Source organism: Indicator indicator, chromosome Z, assembly GCF_027791375.1.
Source record: "Indicator indicator isolate 239-I01 chromosome Z, UM_Iind_1.1, whole genome shotgun sequence".
Classification (NCBI taxonomy): domain Eukaryota; kingdom Metazoa; phylum Chordata; class Aves; order Piciformes; family Indicatoridae; genus Indicator; species Indicator indicator.
Window position 1 is genome coordinate 75353794 of NC_072053.1, and position 12766 is coordinate 75366559.

Consider the following 12766-nt stretch of genomic DNA (forward strand, 5'->3'; position numbering starts at 1 on the left):
TGGCTCGGCCAAAGTGAGAGAAAGCAAAAGGAAAGAGCACAGTAGTAAACAAATGGAGTAGTACTTATAGATTCTGGAAGCTGGATCTGGCCAATGGGCACACTTGTCAACAACCTGCTTCGACCTATAGAAAGGGTGACGCTAGAATTATGCCCTTAGATGGAAAGAGCATGAGTATGCCATGCAATGGGTGCATGCAGTTGTTTACCCTTAGGAGACAGGTTGGCACCTGGGCCTTTGTCCTCCTCTCCTGAAAGGAGGGTGGAAAGCGGGGACTTACCAAAACATGTTAGGACAAGTTTGCTGGTATCTGGGGGCATAATTCTGGGCATATGGTGCCTTCACTACATTTGACCACTGATTTCTGGCACTATTGTAAATCACAGGTGCAGCCAGGGTCTGCATGGATTTTAAACTCTGTAAGAAGGTGCTCTAACTGTAACATTAAAACAGTACTTCATGGAATCATATAATTATAGAACAGGTTGGAAGGGACCTCCAGAGATTATCTGAGTCAAATACCCCTGCTAACACAGATATGCCTAGATCAGGTTGCACAGGAATGCATCCAGGAATGGTTTCAAAGTCTCCAGAAACGGACAGTCCACAACCTCTCTGGGCAGCCTGTGCCAGTGTTCTAGCACCCTCAAAGTAAATAAGTTTTTCCTTAAGATCAAGTGAAACCTCCTATGTTCTGGTTTGCATCCAGTGCCCCTTGCCCTACAATTGGCCATTGCTGATGGCACTGTAAATATTTATATGCATTGATAAGATCCCTTCTCAGTCTTCTCCAGGCTAAGAAGCACCAGGTTTCTCAGTGTCTCCCCACAAGAGAGATGCTTCAGTCCCCTAATCATTATTATGGCACTCTGCTGGACTCTCTCCAGTATTTCTCTGTCTCTCTTGAACTGTAGAGCCCAGAAAAGGACACAAGACTCCAGGTGCAACCTCCCCAGGTCAGAGTAGAGGGGCAGGTACTTCTCCACAGAGTTGCTTTCCACAGATCAACCCCTAACCAGTCCTCATAGGTGGGGTTATTCCTCCCCATGTGCTGGACTATACACTTGCCTTTGCTGCCAAAATCTCCAGCCTGTTGGATGGCAGCACAGCCTTCTGGGTTGTCAGCCACTCCTTCCAGTTTTGTATTGTCAGCAAACTTGCTAGACGTACACTCTGTTCGTCCATCCTGGTCACTGATGAGTATGTTGAACAAGACTTGACCTAGTACTGACCCCTGGGGAACACCCATAGTTTCAGGTCTCCAGCTGGACCCTGAACTATTGATCACAACTCTCTGTGTTCTGTCATTCAACCGGCCAAGTGCAGGTGGACCACAAATTCACCATGAGCCAGGAATGTGCCCTCCTGGCCAAGAAGGCCAGCAGTATTCTGGGGTGCATATGTCCATCAGGTTGAGGGAGGTTCTCCCCATCTACTGTGTCCCAGTGAGGCTACACCTGGAGTATTGTGTCCTTTTCTGGATGCTTTCAAAACCTGCCTGGACTTGTTCCTGTGCAACCGGATCAAGTTGTACCTGCATTACAGGAGAAGGGACAATGGGTGGAAGTTGAGGCACAGGAAGTTTCACATAAATATGAGCAAAAATTTTTTCACTCTCAGAGTGACAGACCACTGGAACAGGCTGCCCAGGGAGGTTGTGGAGTCTCCCTCTCTGGAGATATTCAAAGCTCACCTGGATGCATTCCTGTGTAATCTGGTGTAAGTGATCCTGCTCTGGCAGGGGGGTTGGACTAGATGATCTTTTGAGGTCCCTTTCAGCCCCTGAAATTCCATGATTCTGTGCACTGAGAGGGGGGATGGACTAGATGACCTGCAGAGGTGCCTTCTGACCCCCACCGTTCTGTCTCTTATTCTCTGATAAATTGAACCGCATGACATAAAAGCCCAAAAAAGCTTTTTAGCTTTGTAAATATGGGAAAAAAAGGCTCTATCTAAGGCTTTATTAAAGAAGAAAACTATTCTATACTCTTAGGGAGATGTAAATAAAAGCAGTTACATGGAGACAGAGTCATCTGGATGGTGTACAGCAGAATGACAAGCAGAGAAAGACAATACGCATCAAGAAAAATTCCAATTCCATACGAAGAAAAATTCATAGTGAGGATGGTACTCAAAAACTGAAGCAGGTAGCCCAGAGGGATTTCTGTCACTGGACCTGCTAGAACCCCAACTGCAACAAGATACTGTGCAAGCTGATATAACATCAAAGATGACTACTCTAAGCAAGATGTAGGACCACAGAATCACAGAATTAACCAGGCTGGAAAAGACCTTTGAGATCATCAAGTCCAACCTATCAACCAACACCATCTAATCAACTAAACCATTGCACTAACTGCCTCATCTAGTCCTCTTTTAAACACTTCCAGGGACAGTGACTCCATCACCTCTCCAGGCAGCCCATTTCAATGGCCAGTCACTCTTTCTGTGAAGAATTTCTTCCTAACATCCAGCCTAAACCTCCCCTGGCACAGCTTGAGACTGTGTCCTCTTGTTCTGGTGCTGGTTGCCTGGGAGAGAAGACCAACCCTCACCTGGCTACAACCACCCTTCAGGAAGTTATAGACAGCAATAAGGTCTCCCCGGAGCCTCCCCTTTTCCAGGCTAAACAACCCCAGCTCCCTCAGCCACTCTTCATAGGGCTTGTGCTCCAGACACCTCACCAGCTTTGCTGCCCTTCTCTGGACACATTTGAGCAACTCAACATCTTCCTTGAATAGAGTGGCCCACTTACAATTGTCAAGACTGTCAAGCATCTCATTTTAGCCACCCCTATAGTTTTATGCTTGCATTTTTATCACAGTTACTAAGTAAATACTAAATACATGTCTCCAGAGTGAGATAATTTCAGTAATGTTAGCCATTGTGAAAGTCAGCAATGTCACAAAGGTTTCGCAAAACTGGGTGAATTGAATTTAAAAGGGAAACGACAACAGAAGTTTATATTACATATGAAGTGAAACACTGAGTGGGTTTATTTCATCTTAGTATTTGAAGTCAAGATCTGGAAACAAACTAAGTAGCTGTGAGGTACATCAAAACCTTTCTCTAGCCCTGCCTCATGGATGGATCCTTCATACATACTGTCCTGAAGGGACAAACCCCAAAACATGCCCTAACCAAGACAATAGGCTAAGCACCTGTGAATGTGCAAACTTGGACATTTCCTGGGGTCCAGGTCAATGTATAGCATGTATAGCATATAGCACCTTCTAACACACCTGTGAACTGTGTATGCCCCTGACCATGTTTGGATATGTCCCATTCTATAGGTTCAGGTATTGGGTTTTTCTGTTACCAAAGGGCATTAATTGGTTTTGGACAGTATTTAAACCAGCTGAAATGGTAGACAATTTGCCTTGTTCTCACCCAGAAAGCAACAAGAGCCACATGCTGCCGGAGCTGCAGCTGAAGAGATTGTCTTAACAGGCAAACCACACCTGGGCCTTGCACCTGGACTCTGAGAGCCCTGCACTGGGGACAGAAAGTGGAAAAGTCCCAAGAGAACTGAATCCCGGAAGAGCCAAGGAAAGGCTACAGCCTGGCAACGGAGCACATGAAAGAGGCCCTCTACCCCTCTCCAAGTCAAGGAAAAGCTCCAGACTGTGAACTGGGCATGAGAGGAGAGAGGCCTTGTAGCCCTCTCAGAGCCAAGAGATGCTTGAATTACAGTTATAGTGTCTGGAACGATACTGGACAAAGGAGCAAGCTGTGAGTACCCGACTAATTTGCTACAGAATCCCCCTTGTGGGAAAGCGCAGCGTGATGGTTTGAAACACGCAGATTGAAGCACCTTTATTTCCAATTTAAATTGGAAGTTCTTAGATTTGTGCTTAAATAGTTTAACTGTCTTCATATGTGGAATACGTTACCCACAACCAAGTAACAGAATCTGTAAATATACTTTGTAAGTAAGTTATGGCAGTGTCTGAAGATACCACTGCCCAAAATACTAAATATAAAATATATATTTTATTACACATACGTTGTAGCTTTTTCCAGTCCTGTGTTTGGTCCTGTATCCTGGACAGACTTTGGACCCAGCATGAAATAGCAATAAACTACTAGTGGCACTAGATTAAAACCATAAATTCTAATTCCAAGAAACATTCTATACAGATGTTAAGACTTTTAGAAGCATAACAATTGCCTTTAAGGACAAGGATTTTTTTAACTAGTAATGTAGAAAGGAGAAAAGAAAGAAGATGTAGAGCAGCCAAATTCTGCCACATTAGTTCCTGTGTGTTGCCTAGAGACTATGGGAATTTAATCATCATGCTAATTAGCTCCCTTCACTCTGAAAAAGATGCAAGAAATGAATGGTGATGATACTGGCAGAGAATTATTGCTTTCCTCCAAGCACACAGAGTAATGCCATAACACATACTGAAACATACATCAGATACCAGTGTGTGACTTTTGCTCAAAGGAGAACTTCTGAGTCGAGCCTTTCTAATTCACAGACAAAAATGACATAACAAACCCCTGTGGGTATGCAATTCTGCAACACTACTATGACAAAAATCTTCTTCTTCATGGAAAACAGAAAGCGCTTTTAGTTGGCTTACATGATGTTGAAGACCATGCACTAGATCTTTCTACATTAACAGTTGTATTTTCTTATTTCTAAAAAAAAAAAAAAAAGAAAAATAAACAAAAAAACCCAAAAAGAAACCCACAATTTCAGATTACTTGTATTTGTCAGATAGATGAAAATACACGTTTTGCTCCACATTTCTGTTTCTCATAAGTCTTTTTTAAACATATGTAATGGTGGAAACATTTGATTATTCTCTAATAACTAGTCATCTGGCACTTAGATCCACCTGCTTACAGTCTTTCAAGTATTGCAGAGACCCAGTACCAAGTCTCAGTTTTATCAGTGGTTGCAGTATAATGCTGCAGTACATGAAATATTTCTATAGTGAAAAAATCATAGTTTTAAATACATATTTCTAAAAATAATGGGTTTACCATATAAGTAAAAAGAAGACATATTAAAGTGGCATTTAAATTTCACTGTATTATTGCTAAACATAACAAATTGCTATTTTATATTAACTGAATTTCTTGCTCGATAAGCACTCTTTGAAGATTTGCTATTCTGTAACACTTTCCAAGTCAATACTGATCCTGCAATTCTGAACTCTTACTATGAAATGCAAACCACTATCATTGTGCTTAATTACCAATGTAAACATTTAACTGGTACTGTAATATTCCAAATATTCCTGATGGTTTTATTTCTAATCAGATCATTAGGCATATAAAAGTTTTGTTGCTGTTATTTTCATTGTTCTAATTGTAGTAGACTACTGCCACGCTCTGTTGATTTTATTAGTAGCAAGAATAGCATATGTGTCTGTGGTAGTTTAGGGCTATGCCTTTAAAATTTTTCACAGATTTAGAGCAGTAAAACTGTAAATAAATGACTATTGGGTGTAAAAAAGGAAAATCATGATTATTCTAAACAATTCCATTGGAGGGATATCTCCCATAAGATGGTTGCCAAAACAATCTTTAGTTCAGTTCAGTTCTGTTCTGTTCTTCTCTTCTTGCTTCTTCACTGGGAAGATACTAACAGGCTTCTGCTGACGTTGACTGCATTGTTTTGACTGGTATTAACCTATCCTGCTTCTTTCTCTCTTCCCTTTGTACAGGGGGGTTAGGAGGAGGCGGGGGTGGGGGGCAGGGAGCAAGCTTTCCCCGGTCTTTGGCCTGGGGGGTCCTTGTGCTGTTTTGTTAATTGTAAATACCTGTAAATATTGTAAATACTGTATATTTGTACATAATCATTGCATTCCATCGTAGATTGTAGTTTTGCTGGTAAATACAGCTCCATTTGCTTTCAAACTGAGCTAGTCTGATAAAGTTAATGTTGGGGGAGGGGGAATTTCAACCCACCACAGTATCTAAGGAGAAATGATAGGCCTTACATTCATTGACTGAACAGCTACATAGTGAAAAGCTAGTTGCTGGTTAATTTTTGTAAAGTGACATGGTATGTAACAGTTTGGGAAACCACAACATTTTGGGGAAAATCCCAGCTGTTTACAAGGAATAACCAGCTTTTTCTTACTTTACGTATGGAAGAAAAAGCTACCCATGATTCTCCCAATTATAAAGTGCATGGTACCATAACTGTGTAACTGCAAGAGTATCAAAGCCATTATTTTAAACGGGTAGCACTTTCAGCATTACAATTATGTATGACTTGAATGGTTATCTCAGAAGAAAGGTATAAATGTCATAAACAAGAGGTATAAACAAGAAAATATTTTTCTGCATATGATGCCAAAATTGTTAAATGCCATGCTCATGAATGGCCAAAAGTAGATTTTTTTAACTTCTGGCTCTGCTAACATGAACAGAAGAGGAAGAGACAGTAATTTCTTTTTTTTTTTTCTTAAAACATGTATGTGAGCACCCATATATAGCTAACATTCTACAAACAATAAAATATGTTGATGAATCCAAACCACACTGAAGACACTAATAAAATATGAAGCCTCCTACACTTAACAGAGGCAAAAGAAATCCAAGGAAACAAACTAAGTTATAACACACACATGACATAAGCAGGACACATAACATAAGCAGAACACATAACATAAGCAGAACACGACATAAACAGAACACATAAGATAAACAGAACATAACTATAACATTGTCTAAATTTAACCATTTTGAACAGCATTTTAGAATTACATTCCTTATCAACATTCTTTTCTACTGCTACTTAATGTAAGAGAGGGCACACAAAACAATTCATCATCTACCCCACTATGAAACTGGTTGCATTTGTAAGTTACTATATAAATACTTGGAGAATTGAAGTTTTACAAAGTCGTTTCATAAATAATATTTTTAACTTTAAACTGCCAAAACAAAAAAAATCACTTGTGACAGTGTTTCTTATTCTTGGCACATTTAATATATGCAGTGATGTATTTCATCATTCTAGAAATCAGTAAGTACCTACTTCAGTGAGAAGAAAAAAAGATAAATTATCACAGATAACTTTAAAAAAAATTAAGAGATTAGAATTCTTCACTGTGTATTGTACATATATGCAAATATTATTTTCTCCCATTCACGGAAACAGAGATTTGGACAGCAGAAGTTAGATTATAGTAACCTTGAACTAAGGTGGAAGAATATAATTTTCTTGATTTGTTATCTCTACCAATCCTTGCAGACAATGCTCACTAGCACATGGTATTACATGAAATAACTAACAAGAGAACCTACTCCAAAAAGATTCCAAAACTTCCCAATCTTTCACAAAATGATCAATATCCTGATACTTCATTTCTCTTTTTATGCCTTATCCAACTCCTCTGAGATCATGACATACACACACATGAAAATAAAGTTTTGTAGCAGTGAAAATGGCAATCACCTGCCTTGTAAATACTAAACAGCAGTAGTGGAAGCAAGAGAATACTGGCACTTAAGTAAAATTATAGAAAGGGAATGGAAGAAAAAAGAATATATGGTTCCACAAATAGAGAAAACAAAAGCATTCCTCTCAGAAAGAACCGTTATTATTTTGTTGAGGACTGCTTTGTGGGCCAAAAGAAATGTCAGGCTAAATCTCTAAAGAAAACAAGCCACAAACATCTCATACATGTCAAGTCTAATCCACAAAAGCACACATTACTGGTTGTCTCTTCAGTAAACAGGTTCTGTTCGTTTGCTTTTCTCTGTAGCATACTATCTCTACACATAGGTGCACACAATTGAGAAAAGAAAGTCACACAAAACATTAGCAAGGTACTTATTTAATTATGTGATTCCAACAGCATTTACTGTTATTTTTCTATCTACAACTCTGAATGTGTTTCTTTAACACTGCCAACGAAATTAACAACAGGTCCTCAGTCACGTTTACTGCATCTGTTCATGGATTTACACCTTTGATTATAAACCAGTCTAATGAGAATCTAAGCACCAAATGTTTGGACATACAGAGTGCTACAAGTCATTGCACTTTGAAAACACATTATAAACTGAGCTGGTTTTCTAACAAGACTCCATCAATGCAAAGTGAAGCTTATTCACTTCAGTCATCCCAGAGAATACCTTGACACTGATCCCAGGACTAAAGTACAACAGTAGATATGCACAATTAATTAAAACAGATGTAAAACTTACCATAGAAGTAACTGATCTGGCATCTTCTTCATAGTTCACTACAGGTGGTGGCTCTTTCCCATCATTCTCTTGAACCTTTTGTTCCAGTAGTTCTTTCTGTGCTGCAAATTTTGCCTCAGAGCATCTTAATTGCTGAACTGTTTGCCTAAGTTCTTCCAGTGCTTGTTTTTGGCTCAGTAAGAGTACAATACTGCGGGGAGTTGGGGGGGGGAATATAAAATATGCATGATTTAAAATACATGCTTTCAGAAAAGCTAAAAAAAACCCAACAAACTAAACAAAATAAAAAAACAATTCCTCAACAATTTATTCAAAGGCAAACAGATAAAGCAATTCCAGAAAGTTTTCAAAGCTACAGGACAATGCAAGCAAACACCTACTTTCCCATTCTCTTTTCTCAATCTATGATGAAAGAGAGATGAAACTACTGTTTTCATCCACATTTTATTTAATTTATAAATATGAGGGTTCCCCATTCTTTAGAGAGGAAATATATATTTTAAAAAGATGATTTCTAGACATGAGAAATCCACTGCAACCCACACAGTTGTAATAATAATTAGCACTATTCAACTCATATTGCATCCAATATAAATTCATCCATCAAGTTAGATATATCTATTGTCTCTTCTGGATTGGAACACCCCCCATCTGCATAAATATTTCTGGCTTGGAGTCTAACATTCTTCTTAGGATGCTAAAATCTGAACCTTAAAAGCTATTCTTTCTTGTCTTCTGCATGTTTTTAAATGGCTGTTCCCTAAATGCCCCTCCCAAGACGGATGTAATTTAATCATTACTGAAGGAGAAATAGACTGCTTAGAACACCTAGAGGAACCTAGATGATTCTATTATCCCCAAGAACTGCCAAAACCTAAGATGGACAGAAGGTGCCTAAGAGAGAGAACCATCTACAGTACCCTTAAAAGATACCCCTAAAAACACTCAGTTGGAATCCAGCAACAAGTGGTGTATAGAGATGAAGAGGCCTCACAGTCTGCAGATGAAGGAGGTAGAGGGATCAGAACAACAGTATGAAAAAAAAAAATCGCAGTATTCAGTCACTCTGTATTCAGGACAATCATAGAATCATAGAATAATAGAAGCAGTCCTTGAAAGACAGACCCTCCTTCTTCTCATTATCAGAGAAAAAAAGAGATTAGCCTGTGAAAATGATGGCCTTCCACCATCAGCAGCACTTTGGTGAATACACATTGGCTAGAATGACATCTCAAACACTGCATGATTTCAATGCACCATGATCTCAAGATAATCAGACCTAACCTGCAAGTTAACAATCATTCAGCCAGTTTTCAATCCTTCTCGTTGTCCACTCATCTAACCCACACTTCCTAAGCTTGCTTATGACAACGTTATGGGAGACACTGTCAAAATCCTTTCTGAGGTCAAGATAGGCAACATCAACTGGACTCCCGTCACCTACCCAGCTGGTCGCACCATCACAGAAGTTTATCCGATTGGCCAAGTATGATTTCCTCTTTGTGAATCCATGCTGACTACTGATAATCTTTTCTTCAGTGTGCTTAAAGACAACCTTCAGAATGAGCTACTCAATCACCTTTCCTGGGATGGAGTCAAGGTTGACTGGACTGTAGTTTCCTGGGCCCTCCTTCTTGCTCATTTTGAAAATTGGAGTAATACTGGCTCTCCTTCAGTTCTCAGGCACCTCCCCTGTTCTCCATGACTTTTCAAAAATGAATGAGAGTGGTGTAGCAGTAACCTTAGCCAACTCCTTCAGCACTTGTACATGGATCCCATCAAGGAACACATATTTGAAGGTCTCCAGCTTGTCTAGGTGATCTCTAACCTAGTCCGCCTTGACCTTAGGAGAGCCTTCCTCCAGACTTTCCTGCTCACATCCAGGAACTGAGGGTCAGTTTTAGTAGTAGAAACTGAAGCAATGAAGACATTTAGTAATGTATCCCCTGTTATCAGTTCACCCATCTCATTCAGCAGTAGGCCAACATTTTGCCTGGTGTTCCCTCTTCTGCTAATATACTTGAAGAAGACCTTCTTGCTATTTTTCACATTGTTTGCCAGGTTTAATTCCAATATACACTGGCAACATCCCTATATTCCTCCCAAGTGGCCAGTTCACATACTCTTAACTTCATTCTGACGTATGAAGTGACAAAATGCCTTTGAAAAAGAGCTTCAATACCTCTTCAGTGAAAGAATACAGGATTGCCTGAAGACTTGCACTGCAATTCACTGGTACTGTAAATTAGTATTTATGACCCATATTAGTAAGGTTATGACTGATTGAACTAGATTATGAAAAACATCACTTACACACAGATCTGTCTGCTGCATTAACTTCATTTTAGACTGGGATGTGAGTACTTTTTCTAACCAGGAGCAGAAGAAGTCCTAAAGATCTTGCTTAAGAGTGATTCTTCATAGTAAGTTTTTATATACAGCACTGTATAACACTCATTAATCCCTTGCCTGCCTTATTTACTATGCAGCAATACAGAGCATCAGATCCATATTCATTTTTGTAAAGAACATACAACAAAGAATGAACCTGATGAGTTCCAAACATATTACTGCATAAGTCTACTAGTCTGACTAACAACAAGATTAGTGAAGGTCACTTAAGTTTTAGAAATTGCATTACAGATGCTTGTCCCTCAAATTATTATATTTTGAAATTTCATTTCAACTTACTCAGATTTCTTTTCACAAGTTTTAGAAGACTCTTCTATTTTTTTCTCCAGTTCTAACACAAGTTCCTCTTTGCACAAAAGGGTTTGTTGTGTCTGAATCAGTTCTTCTATTACGGTTTTCAACCTGCAAGACATAAATTTCAGAAACTTATACTGTGAATAAATAAACTGTATGTATTTGGGAACATTGTTTTTTTTCCTTGAAAATGAAAAGGATAATAATTTTTTTGAGTTATCTTACTTAGTGCTTAGTGATTTCATTTGGTGAATATGTAATTTCATATTATTAACCCATATTATTACAGCTTTTGTACCTTTTATATATAAAAGATAATAGATTTGCTGCTTACAGACTCTCCTATCAAGACAACTTTTCTAGAATGTATTTTGAGTTCTGTGAAATAATGTTTTCCTAATATATTGCTAATACATATTAAATACATATTATATTTTTTGAAAAAAAGAAGTTTTCCAGTTCCTGAAGTACATGTTAAATAAATATGCAGAATCAGTAAATGGGTTGTATTCATCTCTAGAAACAACAATACACTTTCTGTTACAAGACTGATTTGTACCTTTTTCTCTACAATTAACACTTTAAGGCCATACAGTCTTTGGTAAAGGTTAATTCAATGAAAGACAAAACTCACACAGGAACACTCCATACTAACATAGAAGGGGTTACTACATACTAAAACTGCATATTATTGACACTTTGCAATTACGCTGGCAAACACTCCTATTAACAAAAAAGTCAACAAATGTACAGTAACACCTGCACTCTGTAACATGCAGATAAAATGGCTCATATGATGACTTCTAAAATGTATATCCAAATATATCTCTTGACTTTATGCAGTTCTTAAAGCAGAACAATTTTCTAAAATCAATATGTACATCTCGTTTCCTTCTCAGCATTTATCTATCCATCTTTAGCTGATTTATTGTTCTTCCCCTGTATTTTCAAAGCCAATTTCAATTTAGAAGTCATTTAAAGAATGGGACAAAGGCAAACTACACATAGTATGCAGCACAGATATATCACATAAATCATTCCAGATCAGGAAGTGGGACAGTTCAACTAAGAGTCATTTAAATGGATTCTATGTATTTAGGAACCATATTTCATATCCACATATACCCAAGAGAATGATTTGATCCTGAAAGTTGAATTAGTCCTTGTTGATATACTTTATGTTAATTAAAAATATTTGTTATTTAGACAGTCCTGGATCTTACCTTAAAAGACTTAAACTATTACAACAAGGCCATATAGTGAACAAAAAAGTTTTATTTCCCAAATGAAAAAAACATCTGCATGCATTTATTTTGAGATAAGAAAAGAACATAATTTCTCAATCTCTCAAAGTAGTATCCTCATAGTTCTCTTTTTAATAAAGATCTTGCTGCTTTTAGGCTATCACAATCTGTATGACAAATTCATCAGAAACAACAATTTTCTTACACTGTGTGACCAATTTAGTATCACCCAGCTTTTTTCTTTTAATGCCTTCCTAAAAATGTAACTGCCAATTTTGTAACACAAATATGCTGCCTTTTGCTAAGCTTTCCAATCAAAACTGTAATTAACTGTGGCTTACAACTGATTTACAGGAAGCAGATGCTGCATCTAATGATCGAGTGCAATATTCAAGAAAGTAAAACCAAATTAATATGATTGTTCATCCCAGGAAGCTATGAGTGTATACATGCAGAATACGCATTTCAAAAATATCAGATTTTATATGGCCACATCAGATTGAAATATAAAGTTGACATAGTTCTTCCTAGAACTTCTGAGATTCTTTAGGATGTCTGTGTCTATCCTTGAGAAAAAATACCAAGGCACTATACACACACTAAACTGACATGTCTCCTTGTATTTTTGTCCTGAACAC

General features: G+C 38.1%; 1 protein-coding gene across 1 annotated transcript in view; it reads right to left on the reverse strand.

Moving 5' to 3' along the window:
- FER (FER tyrosine kinase) overlaps nt 1–12766 on the reverse strand; it is a 161963-nt gene that overhangs the window by 85548 nt on the left and 63649 nt on the right. Inside the window, exons 10-11 of the mRNA XM_054398079.1 lie at nt 10870–10992; nt 8179–8368 (exon numbers count right to left, since the gene is read on the reverse strand). Of these exons, the coding sequence (XP_054254054.1) occupies nt 8179–8368; nt 10870–10992 (313 nt within the window). The remainder of the gene's footprint in view (nt 1–8178; nt 8369–10869; nt 10993–12766) is intronic.